General features: G+C 37.1%; 1 protein-coding gene across 32 annotated transcripts in view; it reads left to right on the plus strand.

The window, feature by feature from the left end:
- The window catches only part of MAPK10 (mitogen-activated protein kinase 10), a 300,681-nt gene that overhangs the window by 157,836 nt on the left and 118,752 nt on the right, over window positions 1-24,093 (plus strand). For all 32 annotated transcript variants that reach the window (XM_014854142.3, XM_070505438.1, XM_070505440.1 and 29 more), the window contains one exon: window positions 8,245-8,414. In XM_014854142.3, the coding sequence (XP_014709628.1) occupies window positions 8,245-8,414 (170 nt within the window). The remainder of the gene's footprint in view (window positions 1-8,244; window positions 8,415-24,093) is intronic.

Here is a 24,093-nt window from a genome sequence, read left to right on the forward strand (position 1 = left end):
TATCGCAGGATTATCTGTGGTTTTCAGTATATGGTTAATCATGCTCTGTAAGAAAAGCAGCAACTTGTGGATTCCATTTTGACCTAGCTAGCGTTTTTAAGTAATCAACTAATTCTTTAAATGCACTATTTAATTCTACTATATTTAAGATGTAAGGCTTTCAAAAATATATTAAGTGATGATTTTGCTTTTCTGCAGAGGTATTATCTGAGCTTGGGGTGCATGATAAGCAAAGGCTGAATGTTTCAGTAGGTTAAGAAGAATAATGTCTGCTTTGGCTTTGAGGTCTAAAATCAGTTCCAATCTGGAATGTGTTATTCAACTCTTCTTTTGTTCATCTTCTCTAAAGATGAATATTTATTTGGTTATATGCTCTGACATCTATACATATATATATCTATGCATCTATCTATACATCTCTAACTCATTCCAGAAAAGGAAAGGGAAGCTACAAAAGTGCATATTCAAAGAGATGAAAACCAAGACTTTGGCGAATGTGGAACTACTAAACTTAGGTACTAATTAGATCTTTTTATAATTATGAAATGAGAGAATGATAATAATACAATCATACAGGATTTTTAAATAATACTATTTATTGCGTAATCAAAACAAGGCTTCCCATATTCTTAAATGTAGCATTTGATAAACTCTAATTTTCCCTTCTAAAAATATAAAGACACATTTTAAAGATGTTGGTGAAATCCAGATAACTCACTTTAAACATTTTGATTCCTAAATGACTTTTTACTCTCCTTGTGATGAAACATAACCTCTTACTCCCACCCTGGGAAAGTGTTTTTTAAAAATTAACTATCATTTATTAACCTGGAAATTTGTCCTCTCTTGATGACATAATATCACTTATTATTGCCTATTTTATACCTTTTTCTTTATTGTGGACAAATTGAGAGTATGTAGATCAAAAGTGCAGAATTCAATGTGCTTAGTTTAGTAGGTTAGAGCACTGTGACAATGAAGCCACCATTCCAAGTTTGATCCTCTAAGGGACTATTGAATATTAAGCTCCATGAGGCCAGGAGCTTTATATTCTCAGTGCCTAGAACATTGCTTGGCACATTGTAAGATCAAAATAAATATTTGCTGAATGAAAAACCTACCACAGTAATAGGTAGACCTCAAATCTCAGTGACTTATCAGAACAAATGTGTACTTCCTGTTATACAAAGTCTAGTACAGGTTAGCAAGGGCTCTCCTCTAGCTGACGACTCAGGAATTTTGGCTTCTGCCACCTTGTGACCCAGGAATTTAGGCTCTTGCCATCTTGTCATGTGCCAGCTAAGACACCAGAGTGTTGAAAGAGATGGATTGTGGAGGCACATCTTGTGAATGCCTGTGCATTTAGGTGATACCTGACACCTCTGCTTGTAGTCCATTGGCCATAAATAGTCACATGGCCCCAAAAGAACTGCAAGGGAGGCTGGGAAATGTAGCGGAGCATGTGGATATTCACAGATCACAATCTAACACAAATGAAAACACAGAAAAAGTATTTTGTTACCTGAAAATTCTGAACACTTTTGGTTTTTGTTGATTTTACAGCGGTATCATAGTGCTTTGGGATGGCACTATGGTTCAGGCCAACTTTTGGTTAAAAACATTATAAAACTGCTAATTAGTAAGTGTCTTTAAATGTTATCTAATTTTTCAATAATAATAGTAATTATAGTAATAATAATAATACATTTTGTTGAAAGTTTCCTATAAGCTTATACCATGCAAAGAGCTTTACATAGATTATCTCATTTAACTTCTCCACTAATCAAAAGTAGTAGATTATTGCCTTCATTCCATAAGTAAGGACACTAAGGCTAAGACTGTAAAAAGCTTGCTCAAGGCCTCACAGGCAAGATTCTTACATGAAATCTGGAGCTTTACCATTTGCTGAAGTTCTCAGTCTAAAACTTCTCAATAGCAAATGAGAATACCAAGTCTCACATGAAATGATTTGTTAGGCACCTAGCACAGAGTCTGGTCTTAATAATTGCTGGTTGCATAGTAGGTATTCAAGCAGTACTAGTTTTCTGCCTTCAAATAAAAAGAACAGGCAGGCAGAAGCCATGCCTACTCTACTATGAATTACTGTTATGTGCTTTTTCATATACCTGAAAATAATGATTAAACATAATTTGTCTTAAAGTTTTTACTGCATTATTGATCTATTATAAGCCATTGACTCCACAGAGTAACCATCTCTGGGCCAACCAATATAAAAGCAATGTAGATTCCAGGCTGTAATTCTCCTCAGAGAATAACACTTCAAGAAACAGAGTGGAGGAAATATGCTCTGACAGGACAAAATCTAATCCTAAATGTTATTAAGTATTGTTGTCTTAAGTCTCCCTCTTTAAAGCTCATACGTAAATAATTTGATTCAGATTGAAAATGGATGGAACATATGCCTTTCTACTATAACAAACAGAATAGCAGGCATTGTTTCTGCTGACTTTGTGTCACAATCTGCGAGTGGCATTATGAAACAACTCAATATGCTGGTCATAACTTTGCGAATGAATAGCTCAATATCATTTGTGCCAAAAGCAGAATCACCACTTTTGGCAGATGCTTTTCAGTATCCAAATGACAACATTAAAATTATATCCAACAGATTGACCAGTTCATTTTCCAGAGATGCGTTTTGTGGCTAATTCATCTTGGCTATCCTTTTGAGATAGATCAACGTTATATCAATAGCACCTTCAGTTGTGCCTGCCATACAGTAGGTGCTCAATAAATATTTAACAAATGAGCAGGATCAGGCCCTTTAAATTTCTAGGCAGCTCTGAAAATCCAGCTTTCCATCACCAACACAAGATTGTCTACTTCAACCCTGAATTGTTGAACATTCAGTTACGTTCAAACCCCAGGCTGAGACAATTGATAAACAAAAGAGAAGGACGTGTTATTCACTCATTTCTCTTGATTTTCTAAGCTCTATTCCTTTAGCTCACCTTCTCTTAAGAAAACCACATCACTGTTCTCAATTATCTTAGCTGAACTAGAGAATGATTTAGTAAAAAAGAAGCACATGTTTTAGAGTTGGACAAAGATCAATTCATATTAATTGTTACCACAAATTTTTATAGTTCTAAGACTTTGAGTCAATTAACAGCTCTGTATACCACTTTCCTCATCTGTTTTTGTGTTAAATACACTATTTAACAGAATGCAAAGTCCACCTTTGGTAGGTAAGCAATTAATACTGGTTCACCTTTCTGTCTTCCCTTGTCTTATTGGGAGTTGGTTTCATATAAGTCACATGAAACATATTTCTGTCTTTGATTAAAAAATATTGCATCTCCTGCCTGTTGTTGGATTCCAGTATTGTTATATAAAGAACTATGGGATTTATTCTTCCGGAAGTTAAGTGCTAGGGAAATTTTACCTTTCCTGTGAACTGGTATGATATATTTTGAGATTAATGAATCAAAGCTTGCCACTCACTTGGTTTTGTTGTCGTGTAATTATTTTTCCCTTTGGCTTTCTTGAAGCATGGCACTAAATTTAGTGCTCAGGGCAGTAGATATTCATAACTTAAACCTCCTGGTAAAATTGTCATCTCCTAGCCTACTTTATTTGACGTTTGTTCTTAAAACCGGATTTAATGGTTTTATTGTTCTTATATCTTCTATGGCGAGCTGCACAAATCCTTTTTGGAACCACACAGAATATAAATAATAAATGAATGAAAGAATAAAATGACTATAGAAGTTTACTGTCATTGGAGGGAATGAAGACTTTTACACCAACATTGGGGAACAGAGCCTCAAAGGAAAAAGATATTTTGACAGGGGAGGGCAAAGGAAAACCTATATAATCCAACAGGGAAATGGAAAATCATTTTTGGTAGTCTGTGAAATAAATGGCATTGTTTTTATATTTTAGATTTTTGGAGAGATTGTCTACAACCCCAAATCACTAAATGACTTGCTCAAGGTTTCGCAGCTATTAAGTGCGAAACTAATCCAGGCTTTGTGCTGTTTTCAGCTACATCATTCAAAAGAAACTAGGGAAGTTTAACCTCTAAAGATTCTTAAAGCTCGGTGTTTCCTCTCAGGAAGTGACTATCAGTAACATAGGACAGTCATGCACAAATGACGATGAGGAGGGAGGGCTCGTGGAATACAGCTGTGAAATTTGAGCAAAATGCAATCAAGGCTTTGGACACCTGCAGGATAAGATCAGAAATGTGGGGCATTTTTCTTTGCAAAACTCCGTAGCTATAGGCTAGCAACTGAACTGAAGGCGAGGACTCATTGCAAAAGGCCCTTTCTCACAGGTCTGCTTATAAAATGTAGTCTTCTCTCAGAAGAGATTATATTCAGATTTCCTCTTGCCTACCAAACTGCTAGTGGCAATAGGTCTTCTTTTAATTTAGCTTTCAGTTTTTTGGCAGATTGCAGATGGAGAGGAAATGAGTTTGCTCTGAAGTTTTGCAAAGAAAATTTTATTATATCCACATAGAAATAATTGAGTCATTTAAATGTAAGGTTAATATTCAGTGGAGGGATGATTTATTTTTTAAAATAATTTGAATCAACAATAGAATATTCTAAACCTATAGTTATTTTGAACCCTATTGATCTCCAAAAGTTACCACCGTGGTGATTAATAATTTTTGTGTGTGTGTGTGTGAGGAAGATTGGCCCCAAGCTAACATCTGCTGCCGATCTTCCTCCTTTTGCTTGAGGAAGTTTGTCAGTGAGCTAACATCTATCCCAGTCTTCCTCAGTTTTTATGTGGGATGCCTCCACAGCGTGGCTTGATGAACAGTGCTAGGTCTGTGCCCAGGATTGGAACTGGCAAACCCTGGCCTGCTGAAACGGAGTGTGTGAACTTAACCACCAGGCCATGGGGCCAGCCCCTATAATTTTTTAATATAATATTCCTTATTTGTAATGAACTTAATCAACATATTACTTTCTTCTCTGGAAAGAGAGTTTCTATTTTGATGAGCGTTTATGAATACCTGTGAGTTTAATATAGTCAAATGTTTTAATATAAATTTAATATAAATAGATCGTGGAATCTCTATTTTTGTGAGCTAATTGACAGAACATTAATTGGGCACTATCTTGTACCTATGAGATAGGAAAGCACTTCCCTGGGAATGTGACATCTGGGCCTGCTAAAGAGGTGCTGATACTAAGGAGTGTCATGGTGACAATATTTCTAACATCCACATCCTTTATTTACTTGGTTTGACCTGTATTACTTCCAGTTTTTGCCTCTCCAATTAACTTTTGAATGGTGACATCTCTCAGATCTACTATTCTCTAAGATAGAGGTCCTCGAAGTGTGGAGCTTGTTAGGCCTTTCCCTAATCCTGTTGAATCGGAAACTTTTCAGTGGGCCTCAGCAATCTGTTTTACAAACTCCTCAGGTAGCTCTGATCCATGTTAAAACTTCAAAATCCCTACCTTAAACTATTGGCCAGTCATGCCTTCCCAATATGAATTTTTGATTCTTCTCTTCCTGTGTTCAAATCGCCAATTTTGTGACCTGAACCAAGGATATACTAAAGCATATAACTGGCGAAAAATCTTTTTAGTGTTGATAATATTTTTCCATAGTGTGCTTAATGGCATATTTGCATAGGCACATTTTATAGAGAAAAGTTTATATTTGAACTTTATGACAAAGAAGCTGCATGGACGTTGAGGATAAAATATACTCTACTAAATATATTCTGAGCCTTTGGAAACTCAGTTTGGATTTGTAAGCCTGGGGCACGGATGAGATCCAGGGGAGTGCTTGAATATGACATGTTTGCCATCAAATTTTGCTTACTACATAGATCCAAGAAAATTTCCAGTGCTGTTATCTCTGTGTCTCACTGTTTGATAATTAAAATAGCTTTTTCCCAATTACTTAAGGTATTCTCAAGAATGTATTTTCTAACTTTTAAATTTCACCTAAAGTTTAATTCAAAACTAGGTATAAAGAAGATACTTGAAAGGAAATTTTGTGTGTGTGTGTGAATTCACAAACTTTATAATGATGATTTTCAATCTTATGGTGAGAAATTATATGCTCTGAAATGGAGATAAGAGATCACCGAATAATTTTTATTTTAGAAAAGGCATCAGGGCATTAGGCATTTCATTTGAATAGCTTTTGTCCCTCTTTGGGAATTCTCTTGTTGCTAAAATTTTGCTACTAGTGTAAGCTCTATGATTGTTTTAACCATTTTACCAAACTACCACAAGTCCATTTATAGCTTCCCCACTATATGAAAAGTTCTGTTCTAGGAATACACTGCAAAAAAATTACAGGGTACTTCTCAGGAGTATGAACAATTGCTGGGATGAAATGATATACTCCATTATAACACTTGGCCACCTGCTGACCTGTCTGGATACTGAGACTTTGTCAGTCCTTGAGTCTGGGACTTCCAATGTCCTGGTTCTTAATAGTCTTGTTTAATTTCCTGTTTCATGCAGACTGCCTCCTGGATTTCAGACCTCTCATTATTGTATTTGCGAATTACCTGAATTTTCAGTCTTCAGTCCAAACAACCCAGATTCCTAATCGATGGTCCACTCTGTTCTTTGCGGTCTGTGTGCCTTTGGGCCTTTGGACTGGATTGCTGCTAGCCTCTCTCTCTCCCAACCGGAGGCTGGTGCCTGTCACGTGTATTCTGCTCTGAAATCTATCTGGAGTCCTAATGTCCTTGCACTAGATTTGCAGGTTTTGCCACCGTGTCCGCATTGCATTCTCCTCAGTTACGTTACTGACCCTCCCTAGCTTCCCTTCCGAGGGCATACAGGGCCGAATAAGTTTGTAGTTCTATTTCGATTTTTTATTTAGAAACGAAATGCGAAAACTCTCCAAGAAAAATGCTTGTATGACCAATCAGAGGTTCAAAGCCTAAGGAGATTTAAATCTTCTTTCAAATTATATGAGAGTTAGATTTTCAGAAGTTAATGTGTGTTAAAACTATACAAAGATCCTTTAGATTCTGGGCTCAGAACATTAAAGGAATTTTTTTTGCTAATTAAAGCTTTGATTTATTTCAAAGGTTGTGAGGTATTCAGGAAATTATTCATTGTGTAGGAATGTCCCACTCACTGCAGGCCAACCAGTATTGTTTGATAAGCAAATTAAATGAAGCTGCATTGCCTGTCATTGTGGCACACCAAAGCATGCCCACGAATCTCCCAAATGCCCACCGAGGGTTACTGCCACCTCTAATGAGAACCACTGGTGTGGACCATTCAACTTTCAATTTCTGGTTTAGGGAAGGAACCCACAGAACCCACGGTTTTCATTCTCAAAACTGGAATGAAATCAGCACAAAGGAGAGGAGATGACTGCTAGGTAGGCACCCACCATTATGGGCCACAAGGAACAGGCGAGACGGTATTCTATGAAGTCCCTTCTAGCTATAGAACCCAAACAATTTAATGCCATAAAATGCAATATAAGATCATTTATGGGTAAACAATAATCACAGATAATGGATATTTATATTCTATATATTCAAAAAACATGGTTTGAAATTTCAAGGACAGTCTCTTCAATTGCTACATATAATTAGTAAATGGAAGAACTTCTCCTAAAGATAAACAGAAGATGCAACAATTGAGATATTTAAAACCTAAGCTTGCAAAAGATAAAAAGGCATCATGTAGCATTTTAGAATAACGTTAATTTGGACTAAAATTGTTCAGTGTTTAACGCAGGATGTTAGCATTTTTGGTACTAATTGAGAACAAATGAAGTCAACATGATTTAATTCAAATTTACCTAATTTAAAAATTAAAAGTAGCATTACTTTGTATCTCAGTTCTTTTTGAGGAAGGGATGTTGATACGATCTTTATCCTTCTTCATATGAATATTCTAATGGGTAAGCAGGGATCATCTGAAGTGTCTAGCACGGTCTCTGGGACCAGGATATGTTCAGTAGATGTTTGCTCCGTAAATAATTAAATAGTTTTAATGAATCATTTCAGAAACAGTTATCCAGATCTAATCTAAGATGGTTTTATTATAAATAGTTTTAATATTGAAAACAAATTTTTCTTTGCATCTTTTCTAAGCTCTTTACCTCCAGGTTGCCTTACATGGACTAATATATATCTTTTCTATGTGAAATACAGGTTTATATAATGATGATAGGTGACTAAGTGTTAGTAACCATTAAAAGAACAGGCTTCTCTGTATCTCATTATCACTCTGTTTGTCGCTCGTCTCATGCTGTTGTTCTCATTTTCCACAGGGATTCCATAAACAAGTGGATGTGTCATATATTGCCAAACATTACAACATGAGCAAAAGCAAAGTTGACAACCAGTTCTACAGCGTGGAAGTGGGAGACTCAACCTTCACCGTTCTCAAGCGCTACCAGAATCTAAAGCCTATTGGCTCTGGCGCTCAGGGAATAGTTTGGTAAGTGGAATGAATTTAACTTATATTTTTAAAGGGAACATGCTGTGTGTGTTGACTAGCCACAAAGAGGCAAACAAAAACCACAAATAAATAGCACGACTTGGGAGGGAAAAGATACATTCTACTAAAGAAAAATAGAATTATGAGCATTATCTGTAATTCATCACCCGTTTGCTAACAACATGTATCACTTTGCTTGTGACTGGTTTTTCTAGTCACAAAAAATATCCCTCACAGCGGCCATAGAGAAACCAAGAGAACCAGAGGTTTTCTAGCTGTTGCTAGTGCATTTAGAAAACTTTATTTGGCTGTTTTCACAGCAAGAAATGAAGGGTTATGTGTTAAGATAACCAGTGAATAAAATCCCCAGTACTCTAAAGAAGTATAAATGATAGCTCACATGTTCCTGTGACTTTTGAAGTTCAGTGTTTGAAATTCAGTTACCTATTAGAAAAAGCGTTATTTTTAAAATGTTTGCCAAATGTTTTCAAAATGGGAAGATTCTGGACTCCTTGGTAACCATTCTTTTAGAACATTTTTAAGTGGCTAAATTGAGATGATGACACATCAAGATCTGATTTACCTCTTATAAATCTCTTGCAAAATGATGATTTCAGATTGATAAACATTTCTTTTAGATAGTTTTAACTTGTAATGTAGCAACCAAATGTAGCTAGTATGAGCTTATTAGTGTAATAATTTTAAATTTGAAGGTTCACACCTATAAGTAAAAGTTTAGGACATGCACTATAAACATTTACTTGTATATTTGTATTTGCTTATTTATAAAGGAGATTTACTTACAGCAATATATTTATTTGTTACATAAATTGTTGCTATATTAATAATATCCATTTAAGAACACAAACACTTTTAACTGATGAAATGAAGATAGACTAAACAATATTTCAAGGTAGATTTTAGAGGCCGGCCCCATGGCATAGAGGTTAAGTTTGGCGTCCTCCACTTGGGCAGTCCAGGTTCAAAGGTTCGGATCCCGGGTGCTGAACAACAACACTTGTCAGCCATCTGTGACAGCAACACAGATACAAAATCGAGGAAGATTGGCACAGATGTTAGCTCAGGGCAAATCTTCCTCAAGCAAAAAGAGGAAGATTGGCAACAGATGTTAGCTTAGGGTGAATCTTTCTAGGCAAAAAATAAAGAGAAAGAAATAAAATAGATTTTATTTTAAAACTTTTTTACACTCATTTGATGAGATTTATTTTGGTGAAAGCTATGTGATAGTGTTCAGTATTTTTCACACTGTCATTTTACATTTCATAAAATGATTTTAAAATCTGGTTCACTTCATTTTTTTGGTTTTTTAAGACTTTATATTTGTAGAGCAGTTTTAGGTTTACAACAAAATTGGGAGGAAGATAGAGAGATTTCCCATATACCCCTGTCCCCACACATGCATAGCTTCTCCCATTATAAACATCCCACACCAGAGTGGCACATTTATTACAATTGATGAAGCTACATTGACACATCATAATCACCAAAGGCCATCGTTTACGTCAGGCTTCACTCTCGCTGGTGTACATTCTATGACTTTGGATACGTGTAAAATGATTGTGGTATCATAACAGGGTATTTCCACTTCCCCAAAAATCCTCTGCGCTGCCTCTTCGTCCCTCCTCCTACTCCTAGCCCCTGGCAACTACTGATGTTTTTACTGTCTCCATAGTTTTGTCTTTTCCAGAATGTCATATAGTTGTACCTATGACACTGAACACACAGTTGGACATTTTTAGGTTGCCTTCTTTAACTTAGTAATATGCATTTAAGGTTCCTCCATGTGTTCTCCTCGCTTTATAGCTCTTTCCTTTTTAGCACTGCATAATATTCCATTGTCTGGCGAGTTTATCCATTCACCTACTTTAGGACAGCTTGGTTGCTTCCAAGTTCTGGCAATTATAAATAAAGCTGCTTTAAACAGCTATGTGCAGGTTTTTGTGTGGATATAAGTTTTAAAGGTTCACTTCTTTTGTTTTTTTGTCAAAAACCATTTTGACAATTGGTTTTAAGTTCACTTTAATGCTTAGTCAATGCAATGGCAGAAGCACACTGTTGGTGCTAAATCATAATACTAGCATTTCAACCTCATTTATCAAATACTCCAAGGCTTTTGTTGAAATTCACGTAGTAAATCTCAATCTTTCCCAACGTCAACTACTATTTGTTTTTGCAGTTTGAAAGACTGAACATTTTAATATTTTTAGCAATGGGCCAAACCTTTCAATTCAAAGATATTTAAACAGATATTTGTTAAAAAAATTTATTTATTTATTTATTTACTATGGTGTAGGTAGGAGGTGAACCTCTTTGTGGCACAAAATAATTTCACGGTGTGGTACGCAGAAAATGGTTCTCCAAAGATGCCCAGACGCTAATCCCCAGAATCCTTGAATATGTTATCTTACATGGCAATAGAGACTTTGCAGATGTGATTAAGTTAAGGGTCTTAATATGAGAGTTCCCTGAAATATCCAGGTGGGACCAATCTAATCACATGTGTCCTTACAAGTAGAAAAGGGAGGCAGAAGAATGGGCCAGAGAAATGCAATGGGAGAGGAGAGAGAAGAGATTCAAAATATGAGAGAGACTTGCCTTATTGTTGCAGGCTTTAGAGATAGAGGAACAGGGCCATGAGCCAAGAAATGGAGTGGCTGTTAGAAGCTGCAAATGGCCCTCAGCTGACAGTCATTAAAAAAATGGAGAGACCTCAGTCATACAGCCACAGGGAACCGAAATCTGCCAACAAACCCAAATGAGCAAGGAGAGAGATTCTCCTCTAGCCCCTCCAGGAAGGAACTCAGCCTGCTGACATCTTGACTTCAGCCCAGCTAAGTTCGCGTGATTTGTTGTGGCAGCAATACTTACACACATGGTATGGTAAAGATTTTACTAAGATAATTGCTGTAAATCTCCTGAAAGCAGGCACACCGAACTATAATGTTTTCAAAGGAAGTAGTTCAGGGTGCCTCTGTCAACCCTCCCCCAAATGTGAAATTTCTGTTTTCCTTTCAAGTCACATCTTTTACCCTCAGTCGTGGACTGGGGGTGGGGGAGGTGTGGGTAAAGTGTATATGTGATGGACCAGTATTAACGTGTATATTAAATATTAGTAAGGTTTAATTTCTTTTCCACATTACAATATATGTTTATATTTTCTTCTTCACTCTACTGGGTGGCTTGTATACCCCTTGGAGAGTGGGAACCCTATTTAGGAGATCAATGTATTCATGAAGAACTTCCAAAATGAAATAGAAAATAAAACAAAAACAAAAATCTTATGAAGGAGGAGAGATGGGAGATGGAGAAAGCAGAGTGATTCCTGGCTACCTTTCTTTAATGGAAAATTATGGAACGTGAGAAAGTTTTCCTGAATAAGATTCTCAGTTCAGATGCTCAAACACTCTTTGGGAGTGTTTCATTTTCTTTCAGATAAAACTACCACAGAAAATGAGGGCTACGAGTGAAAGAAAGCTAGTAGACCTTTAATGATTCAAAAATACGGGCATACCTCAGAGAGACTGTGCGTTCTGTTCCAGACCACTGCAATAAAGCGAGGCACACACGTTTTTTGGTTTCCCAGTGCATATAAAAGTGATGTTTACACTATACTGTAGTCTATTAAGTGTGCAATAGCACTATGTCTAGAAAACAATGTATATACCTTAATTTAAAAATACTTTATGGCTAAAAAATGCTAACCATAATCTGAGCCTTCAGCAAGTCATAATCTTTTTACTGGTGAAAGGTCTTGCCTCGATGTTGATGCCTGCTGACTGATCAGGATGGTGGTTGCTGAAGGTTGGGGTGGTTGTAGCAATTTCTTAAAGTAAGACGGCAATGAAGTTTGCCACATTGATTGACTCTTCTGATCATGGATGATTTCTCTGTAGCGTGTGATGCTGTTTGATAGCATTTTACCCACAGTAGACCTTTCAAAATTGAAGTCAATCCTCTCAAACTCTGCCATTGCTTTATCAACCATGTTCATGTGCTATTCTAAGTCCTGTGTTTTCATTTCAGCAATCTCAGTATCTTCGCCAAGAGTAGATTCCATTTCTAGAAACCGTGTCCTTGCTCATCCTTAAGAAGCAACTCCTCGGGGCCGGCCCCATGGCCGAGCGGTTAAGTTTGTGGGCTCTGCTCCAGCAGCCCAGGGTTTGGATCCTGGGCACGGACATGGCACCACCTATCAGGCCATGTTAAGGCAGCATCCCATGTGCCAGAACTAGAAGGACCACAACTAAAAAAATATACAGCTAAATACTGGGGGGATTTGGGGAGAAAAAGCAGAAAAAAAAAAAAGATTGGCCACAGTTGTTAGCTCAGATGCCAATCTTTAAAAAAAAAAAAAAAAAGAAGCAACTCATCCATTAAAGTTTTATCATGAGATTGCAGCAATTCAGTCATCTTCAGGCTCCACTTCTAATTCTAGTCCTCTTGCTATTTCCACCACATCTGCAGTTACTTCCTCCACTAAAGTCTTGAGCCCCTCAAAGTCATCCATGAGAACTGGAATCAACTTCTTCCAAACTCCTGCTAATGTTGATATTTTGACCTCTTCCCATGAATCACAAATGTTCTTAATGGCATATAGAATGGTGAATCCTTTCCAGAAGGTTTTCAGTTTACTTTACCCGGATCAGTCAGAGGAATCACTATCTATGGTAGCTATAGCCTTATAAAATGTTTTTTTTTTTAAGATTGGCACCTGAGCTAACAACTGTTGCCAATCTTCTTCTTCGTTTTTTTTTCTTTTTCTCCCCAAGTCTCCCCAGTACATAGTTGTATATTTTAGGTGTGGGTCCTTCTAGTTGTGGCATGTGGGACACTGCCTCAGCATGGCCTGATGAGCGGTGCCATGTCCAGGCCCAGGATCTAAACTGGCAAAACCCTGGGCCACCAAAGCAGAGTGTGTGAACTTAACCACTCGGCCACAGAGCCAGTCCCTAAAATGTATTTCTTAAGTAATAAGACTTGGGAATTGAAATTACTCCTCGATCTATGGGCTGCAGAATGGATGTTGTGTTAGCAGACGTGAAAACACCATTCATCTCGTTGTACATCTCCATCAGGGCTCTTGAGTGATCAGGTGCATAGTCAGTGACCAAGTCATATTTTGAAAGGAATCTTGTCTCCTGAGCAATAGGTCTCAACAGTGGGCTCAAAATAGTCAATAAACCATGTTGTAAACAGACGTGCTGACATCTAGGCTCTGTTGTTCCATTTATACAGCACCGGCAGAGTATATTTAGCATAATTCTTAAGGGTCCTAGGATTTTCGGAATGGTTAAGTGAACATTGGCTTCAACTTAAAGTCACGAGCTGTGTTAGGCCCTAACAAGAGAGTCAGCTTGTCCTTTGAATCTTTGAAGCCAAGTATCGACTTCTCCTCTCTAGCTATGAAAGTCCTAGATGGCATCTTCTTCCAGTATAAGGCTGTTTCATCTAGATTGAAAATCTGTTGGTTAGTGTAGCTGCCTTCATTAATGATCTTAGCTGGATCTCCTGGAGAACTTGCAGCTTCAACACGAGCACTTGCTGCTTCATCTTGCACTTTTATGTTATGGAGGTGGCTTCTTTCCTCAAACCTCATGAACCAACCTCTGCTAGCTTCCAACTTTTCTCTGCAGCTTCCTCACCTCTCTCAGCTTTCACAGAATTGAGGAGAGTGAGGGCTTTGCTCTGGATTAGCCTTTGGCTTAAGGGAATATTGTGGCTGATTTGATCTTCTATCCAGACCACTAAAACTTTCTCCATATCCACAACAAGGCTGTTTCACTTTCTTATTCCTGTTTTCACTGGAGTAGCACTTTTAATTTCCTTCAAGAACTTTTCCTTTGCATTCACAACTTGGTTAACCATTTGGTGTAAGAGGCCTGGCTTTCGGCCTATCTTGGCTTTCCACATGCCTTCCTCAGTAAGTTTAATCGTTTCTAACTTGTTTTAAAGTGAGAAACGTGTGACTCTTCTTTTCCTTGAACACTTAGAGGCCACTATAGGTTTATTAATTGGCCTAATTTCAACGTTGTTGTGTCTCAGGGAATAGAGAGGCCCAAGGACAGGGGAGAGATGGGGGAGTGGCTAGTTGGTAGAGTAGTTAGGACACCACCATTTATCCATTTAAGTTCACTGTCTTATATGGGCATGGTTTGTGGAGCCCCAAAGCAATTACAATAGTAACATAAAAGATTGCTGAACACACATCTTCATAATAAATATAATAATAATGAAACAGTTTGCAAAATTGTGAGAATTACCAAAATGTGACACAGAGACGCAGAGTGAGCAAATGCTGTTGGAAAAATGGCACCGATAGACTTGCTTGACACAGGGTTGCCAGAAACCTTCAACTTGTAAAGCACAGTATCTGCGAAGTGCGATAAAGTGAAGGCCAATGAAACAAGGCATGCCTGTACACAGATCCAAAGCAGCATTTTGTTCAAGAAGTTAACAGATTGTCTCAGAAAGATTTGAAAATCTACTACTAAGAATTTTGCAGTATCTTTTATAGGACTTTTTGGGCCTTTCTTTCTCCTTGTGCAGGATGGGAATAATCCTAGGTCTTGGGTACAGTAAATGAAAATATATTTTAATAAATAAAGTGTCCTTGAGTAAAATTCTTAATCTAGTTTTACTACAAATTTATTAGCACATTTGTCAGTAAAGGGACATGTGAATTCCAGAATGTTAGCCTTAGAGTTTCCTGAGATTATTAGTCATTTTGTCTACAGCGAGGGAAATAAAGCTAACAAAGACCAAGATGAAGGGATAGAAATGGCGTGGCATATTCCTCTCCCTAACCTTCCAGTTTTCCACTCTACCACGTGCAAAGACACCACAATCCCAGTACATTCTTTTCTTCTTCTCTGTCCCTCCTCTTCGACCTAGCTTTGAGATATTTTGTTTCCTTGTCATAACTTGGGTCTGTAATGTACTATTTCTCTTGCGGATCTAGTCTTATATTAAGTTGTCCCCTGTATCCACCTGCCTTTAACTTAATTTCCTCTCTATTGCCTTTGCCAACAGTGAGTTCATCTGCTTCAATCACATCAAACACGCATCCATTCCCAGACATTCATTTTGAAATCCACAGACCTTTCCTCTGTTCACAAAAACCGTCGTATTTGCATATTTCGAATGTCCCATACAATCCCGAGTATAATGTCTGGGAGAAATTGGAAACTGGGAGTGTCTTGGGTCTCTGGTGTGGAGGGCAGGCAATCTGAAAAAGATGATTCATTTGCTTTACTTTATTTTCTTTGGAGCAGGAATAAAAAGTGGAGGAACCAATTCTGAAAGGAATGTTCACCTTCAATTCTTTTTTACATGTGTCACTATAATATTTTGGTTTTGTATTCATAAGAAGGATTTGGCTTTTCAAGCATAAATGTTGGCATATTGGTACCTATGTCACAGAATCTTCATCTTCCTAAGTTGTTTGAAATAAAGATTCATTTCTACTGGTTATCTTAAATTTGTTGTTGGATTCTTACACTTTCCTTCTCCTCTTTGAAGTACTTTATTGCTTAGTTATTTTCAGGAGGAAAACAACAACACTAAAATATCTTCCAAAGGGATTCACCAGTAATGTGCTATTTTTTTCGTTCACCATGGATGATAGACCAATAGTGCCATTATTGAGAACAACTAAATAAAATCTAATATGAAATCTTCTGGAATAAATGAATTTTTCTTTCTACCTCTACCTTTTTACCTTTCTACCTTCTTCTCTACCTGAGAAAATAAAGAATATCCATTGAAGCAGAAAGAAACAATGAGAACCATTCTGTTCCTCCATAAGAACAAATAAATCCTCTGTAGCTTCCAAGGTAGAGAATTGTAAAGTAATCTATAAGATGAGTTTTAAACAACAGTAGTCAGGAGTCAGATGAACAAATCATTTCAGAACATTCTTCCAATCATCATAAGATGGTCTCATTAGCGTTCCTTCTACTACCAGCTCCAGAAAAAAAAATAACATAGGGAGAAATCAACAGAAGGGTGTTCATTGTCTTCTCTCCCTTCAGTCCGGCGGCTGCTTGCCAAGCCAAGAAACATTTCTATTTTCTCATTTCTTTCTCCAAAGATGATTCAGACTGACAGCAACAGTGGTGGCAAAAGTCACTCACCAAGTTTAGCATGGAAGACTTGCCAACAAAGGGCAGCTGGTCTGCTCTTTAACTGAGAAGAGCTGATCGTATAGTTTAAATTACAGGAAGTAAAACCATATTCTTTCCTTCCTGAGCTTGTTCTCTTTCTCGTCTACGTGTAATCAGCTTATAAGCAGTCCCAATCCAATTTTGCAAAGTGATCTTTTACAGGATATTTATATCAAAGATGGAAGCCTAATACAGACAAAAGCATAGATTTAGCACGGCTTATTGTAAAAATCTGTGCCTAGAAAGTTAAATATTTAGAATTAAGATGATAGACTTTATGTTAACTAACTTTTCTGAAATTCTAATTAGAGCTAGAGGATGACATTTAATCAAAGTTGAAATAATTATAGTTACAATAATAATCCAGTCAATTAATTTATCTTAAGTTGTATATCCATATATATATATACACACAATGAATATGTAACCAATATATAATTTATATTGTGTATGTGTATATAATATACATACTAATCCAATGGATTAATGTATCTTAATTGAGTATATATGCTATATGATATATACACACACATGTATTTTACATATATAGGATATAAATCATTTCATTTTTCACGAAAATTATAAAAATGATTTCTAGTGAATGTCCTTCAATTAGTGGTCTGTAGTAACAAGATCCTGTGCAGATAAACAATCTCAGATTTAAATTGTCAGGCATTTTCAGCAGAACCTTGGGTGTTCATATATTCTTATTTCATTACCTCCCTTTGATAAGTGGATGTGGTGGGTATAGTGAGCCTGCCTGGCAATGTCCTACCAGCCTGATCAAGGTAAGGGTTAGATAGACGGAAGAGAAGTCTGGAATTCCTGTACTTGTGGCTTTTTTCTTTTTTTAATATGTGTGTGATCTACAGTGAAAGAGAACAGGGATAGAAAACATTCCGTAAATAACATTGTGGCACAGGAAACTAAGTTTGTTACAGCATTTTACCTAGTGGGCCCTTCCCCTGCCCAGCATTTGATACTGAAGCTGTATTATCTTGTATGTTCAAATACATACATGTGTAGATCCTGTTTACTCTCAAATGGGATTTAAAGTGATTTAAAAAAAAAGCTGTGACCTAGTACACACCTAAGATGTATGTGATATGGGATGTGTGGTACGTATGCATGATGGTCCATAGCCCTCAGAGAAAAGTCTCTTTGAGGGCACTGCTAAGTTGATAAGGTGAATAGTCAAAATGACTCCCAAAGGAGGCTAAGTTGTTGACTGAAGAACTCGCCCCCTGGTTTAGATAGTAGGGGTGTAGAAGAAAAAGGAGTTCTCTTTGTGGTTTGTTTTGCTTTTTAAATTGTGGAATGCAATTTGCATCTTTGCCTCCCCACGTCCACGTAGTACTTGCAGGTAGAATCTCTGTGGGGAGGCCAGAGCTCTCATCAAAAACCAAATGCGAGAAACCAACAGAACCAAAAGCCAAACAAAAACCAAAATCTCTGAATTTGTTCAAATGCTCGACAAAATTACTGGTAGTAATGCCAAGTCAAGTCAATTTAGCAGAGCAATCAGTGTCTGCAGAATCTTCTTCAAGTAACAATAGCCTCTGTGCATTTTTTAAAAAATGGCTATTGAAGGCCCTCCCCCTTTTTAATGTGCTCATTTTTATTAAAAAAAAAAAGACACATTGACTCACTGATGCTTTTAGTAGCTTTTCTCATCTTGATGATTAATTGGAGCTACTCTGTCTACACTCTGATTTAGTCACCCTTGAACTAAGAGACACACTTACAAAATGACTGCAAAGGTTAGAGAACATCTATAAATATACACAAGAACAAAAGAGATGAAACTTGGCCATGTTAGGGTACATGATGGAAAGACATTCGATATCTATTCGTTGCTGATTCAGATTAGGAGGAAAATTAAGTAAATTCTCTGAATTCTGTAAAATACTTGCACATTTAAACATTATCAATACAATTACAGATACTTTAAGATACCTTATATTGTCATGTTCAGTCATTATAGTTATAAATACACCTACACCTCAAAATAATTGAATTTCCCCTTGTGCTTTACCAAGGAAAGCATTTAACTTTCAGTCTCACAGAACCTTGGTTTACTCTTCTGTAAAATGGGGATAATATCAATATCTCACAGAACTCACAAAGTATAAAACAAACTATATACATGAAATTGCCTTATAAATCTGATAGTCATGATTCAGTAGATTCAAGGAAGGTGGACTTAATGTTACTCTTTTCTACCAAAGGAAAATTGCAAAATGTCAATTTATGTAACCCAGGAAGATGCCTGATTGGGATAACTGCTTAATCATCAAATTTTGTATGTTATATGCATATTATAGTAGAGAACATGGGACGTAAAAATGACTTTACTGATGCTCCCTAAATGAGTCTGGCAAACAAGCCTCTGAACCTTTTCACTCCTATCTTTCAATCTGAGCTTCAGTTAACCAAGATTATTTACAATAATTATATAAGTTTTAAACGTTAGTTTTTAAATTTGCAACATGGCTACACAGACCCAGCTAACCATCTTTAAGCACGGAATTTGGCTGAAAGTCTTTTATGGTTATGAATTTGGTGGTGTGAAGAGAGATGGGTAAAATCATCCAGAGGGGTTTTCCAAGCCTCCGACTTCCTGAATAACACGAAAGAGACTTGATCAATGGGTCCCAAGTGATGATTTCATTTTGTTTCGGGAAACATCACTCATGATCCTGAAGCACATTTCTTAGAGTTCCTAATGAGCCATTACGCTAAATGATGCAGCTTTAATTACACATTTCCATTCAGCCCCAGACCAGTGGAAATGATTGCCCTCTGATCCACATCCAGAATATCAGCATATTTTGTATCCCTGTTATTTTCCATTAAATTTTGACCCTTAATTGTGACCTTTTTAACATAAGGAGCATTGAGCTTTGCATACTGTCTTTTATATTGGCAAGTGGTTTGAGGTGATAATGGTCCAGAGCAATACGACAGAATAAGACACTATTATTCTCCCACATTTTGCTGTTTTTCTGGTACCCTTTGCATAGCACAGGCCCCAAATATTTGTTTACTGTATTTTTTGATTGATGGGTAAGACTTGTAAATATCACTTTTTTTTCCTTCACAGAGAAATTTGGTACTTTGAGAAACCATGGGTAGAAGTTTGATGGCAGTATGCTTACAGGAAAAAAATATTGTATCAAAATCCGTATTTCTGTGTGTTAACCATAAAGCATGAATGTGTTCATATTTGTAAATATATGATTGTTAATGTGATAACTGATGCTGAAGGGGTTGGTAGTACATAATTTTAAAGATTATATTTGATCTTGGAATGTATTATGAACATTTATTCTGAGTTCTGTCATTCTTCAGTAAATTTGTAATTAATTTACATCCCTGTAGGAAAAATTGACAGCAAGAGTTTATAGCCCAGAAGCATTTTTCTTGGGAAAATAGTCATTTAAATTTCCATGGATAATTATTCACTTACAGATGATGAGTCTTCTCTGTAAATCATTTATGGGTATAAATGCTAATGTCCTCACCAGGAGAAATAATTACTAAACACATTATTTATTTTCTCAGTTTCTACTACAATCCCAAAGATTAAATGGTTAAGTGACATTGATTCTTATTTCTCTTAGGACCTGTTTTCTGGGGCTTCAATAGAAATTTTCATTGCAAAAGTAAAATTAGTTTATGGTCCAAATACTATTTTGCCAGATGTATAAATCCTGATAATTGTTGAGATTAAAGTGTATTCATGGTTATATTAAAAAAAATAACCCACAACCCAAATATAAATACCTAAAGGCTTAGTCCTGCACTAGCAAATGAATCTTGGAAAAGCCAACATTCCTCACAGAAAGGAGGCGATGTCTTCAGTTAAATTACCTTATGCTAAATAACAGATGGCACTTGCTTGTCTTCAGATTCCAGAAATCATTCTTATTTACTACTTTAAGAGACCTGTCCATTCTATCTGTAGATAAGATTTTTTAAAAAAAGAAATAAAATAAAGAAGAAAAAGAGAGCAGGAATGTGTTATAAATATTGTGACTAAAAATACCAAGGCTTAGAGGAGCTTTTTACAAAGCTCCGAGGGAAGGTACTCGGCCCTTTTCTTGACAGTCATGCTTCTGGCCTGTTCCAGCATCACATTCCGTTTATAGAGTCTGAGCTGTCTTGCTAGTCACTGATTTAAATGTGGGAGCTGAGGACAAAGGAAGACATCTTTTAGTTTGGAAGTACGAATGACAGCCCCATTGTTCCCTTGTTTCACTCTCTAGTTCCGGATTCGTTAAACTTGTTTAAAATATTTGACCTTGTCAAGTGAGTTTCACTTTACATGTGCCAAGTTATCAATCTGGCACTGAAGCATGGCATTTCAAGCTTCTATATATGATGGGAGAGTCCAAGTCACCGTCGGAGAGGGAGTTTAGTCTCTTCATTTGACATGGGGTTTCTTTTATTTAAAGACGTGTTTTAGAGTTCTCTTTGCTATGCTCTTTCTCATCTATATCTGCCTTTATTTTTATCATTAAAAATGTTTTCCACAGAATATTTTAATATATCCATTCATAAAATCAAGATTTTGCTCCAATTCAGGGAGATACAACACCAAATATATTAATAAAAGAAAAAAATTATGTTGGGGGTTTCACCCAGGACTGGGAAATATTGTTGGGGAATGTGTGCCCTGCACAAGGGCATGTGGATGGGGGAGCCTGTCGGGCTGAACTCCAGTCAGCCCTTCACCTGCCCAGCAATGTGCCCTGGGGGTCCCCTTTTCCCAGAGGACTTGCCTTCTCCCAATTCACACACCCAAACAAGAGGGTCTAGCAGCTGATATTGGAGGAATGAACTTTAGATTTCTGGTGACCGGAGAAACTCAATATAACTAGCAAAAATATAAGTTGGAGAATAACTAGTAGAGTGAAAATTACTAACTTTATGATGTTAAATAACCCACTGGCAGGAAGGTTTAAGGTGCCCAAGAAAATGGAATGAATCAGGGAGCAGAGGAAAACTGTAAGCCAAATAATCACATTAACCTTGTCCCTTCTCCCATCCCCTTTCTCTACTTGTATCTCCTCGTGGACATGAGTCTTTGTCAAGGCCTTCTTGTTATTCTCCTGCTTCATTAACTGTTTTCCTATTTAGCCTGGACCAAAAAAGTGATTTCAAAGACAGTCTCAGATGCTCTCTAATTCCTACCTCTGTGTCTTCTGCAGCTCCCTGTTTTCCAAACCCTTCTCCAGATCAGCTCAACTGGCTGTTTTCTCTGCTCCTGCTGCAAGGCTGAGCCCAGCTGGAGAAATCACAGCATCACACTGATTTCCTCCATTATAAGTTTATGAGCTTCATCCTCAGCTGGGCCCTTGATGCTGCTTAGCAATTCTTTTACTTGCGTTTCTCATCAGCTCCCTATCCCATTTCCCACGGTGGCTTTTACAATCCTTTCACAACTTTCACTGCAAGCTTCCAGTTCCACTTTGCCCACTGCAGTCTTTGCGAAGGCCTTACCTCCTTCTTCCTGGAGAAAACAGATGGCCTCAAGCATGTAAGCTCTCAATTTCCTCTTCCACCTCCTAACTCTGTCATCCATCATCTTCCTTGCCCAATTAGCTCCTCCAGAAGCAGCTCCCAGAGTCTGGCCACCCATCTGTGTTCTTGATTCTATCCTCTCCCACTGGGGCCTATCAGTTGTTCTTTATCTTGCATCAACTGTCTCTTCTCCAGTAGCTTCTTCTGCCCTGCTTATAGAAGACCTCCCACCAAATTCTCATGTAAAAAAAAAAAAAAATATTTAGAATGTGCCTGCCCCTCAAACTACCTCTCTGAGTCTCTTTCCTTCCGCATCAAACTTCTGGATAGGGTAGTCTGAATTTAGTGCCTCCACATACTGTTTAAATTCTTATTTCACAGTCAATCCCAATTTACCACCATTACCGTGCTGTTGAAGTAGGATGCTATGGAGAAGGCCACTATTGACCCCCTAAATGGTTAATCCACTGGCTTCTTTTTCAGCTGCCATTGTTTGCTTCTCTGTAATTTTTGGAAATGTTAAGTATTCATCAAATCCTTCTTTTTCTTTTTAACTGAGGTAACTGTTTTTTAACATTATATAAATTTCAAGCGTACATTATTGTATTTTGACTTCTGTATAGACTACATCATGTTCACCACCGAAAATCTAGTTTCCATCCATCACTGTACATTTGTTTCCCTTTAACCCTTTCACCCTCCCCCACCCTCTTCCCCTCTGGGAACCACTAATCTGTTTTCTGTATCTATTTTGTTTGTGGTGGTTGTTTTTCAAATCTTTCACACATGAGTGAAAGGATACAGTATTTGACTTTCTCCCTCCGACTTATTTCACTTAGCATAATACCCTCAAGGTACATCCATGTTGCTACAAATGGCAAGATTTCATCTTTTTTATGGCTCAGTTGTGTTCCATTGTGTATGTATGTGTGTGTGTGTTTGCGTGTGTGTGTGTGTGTATACCACATCTTCTTTGTTCATTCATCCGTCAGTGTGTACTTAGGTTGTTTCTGAGTCTTGGCTATTGTGAATAATGCTACAATGAACATAGGGGTGCATATATCCTTTTGAATTAGTGTGTTTGCATTCTTTGGATAGATATCCAGAAGTGGAATAGCTGGATCATACGGTAGTTTTATTTTAAAATTTTTGAGGCATCTTCATCCTGTTTTCCATAGTGGCTGAGCCAATTTACATTCCCATCACTGTACAAGGGTTCTCTTTTCTCTACATCCTCCCCAACACTTGTTATTTCTCGTCTTTTAATAATAGCCATTCTGACACGCATGAGGTGATATCTCATTGTGGTTTTGATTTGCATTTCCCAATAATTAGTGATGTTGAATATCTTTTCTTGTGTCTGTTGGCCATCTGTCTATCTACTTTGGAAAAATGTCTGTTCAGATCCCCTGCCCATTTTTTCCCCCCAGGCTGTAACATGTGTATGTGTTTATTTATTTATTTATTTATTTTGTGGTCTTTTTTCAAAAATTTATTTTTATTGCAGTAATATTAGATTATAACATTATATAACTTTCAGATATACATTGTAATATATTTTAAATTCTGTGTAGATTATGTCATGTTCACCATCCAAAGATTAATTACACACGTGTGCCTAATCACTCCTCTCACCTTCCGCCCTCCTCCCTTACCCTATGGTAACCACCAATCCAATCTCTGTGGCTATGTGTTTGTTGGTAATTGTTTTTATTTTCTACTTATGAATGAGACCATACGGTATTTAACTTTTTCCCTCTGACTTATTTCACTTAGCATAATACCCTCAAGGTCCATCAATGTTGCAAATGGCTGGATTTCACCATTTCTTGTGGCTGAGTAGTAGTCCATTGTGTATATGTACCACTTCTTCTTTATCCATTTGTCCCTTGATGGGCACCTACATTGCTTTCAAGTCTTGGCTATTGTGAATAAGGCTGCGATGAACATAGGGGTGCATGTGTCTTTAT

Source organism: Equus asinus, chromosome 3 (assembly GCF_041296235.1).
Source record: "Equus asinus isolate D_3611 breed Donkey chromosome 3, EquAss-T2T_v2, whole genome shotgun sequence".
Classification (NCBI taxonomy): domain Eukaryota; kingdom Metazoa; phylum Chordata; class Mammalia; order Perissodactyla; family Equidae; genus Equus; species Equus asinus.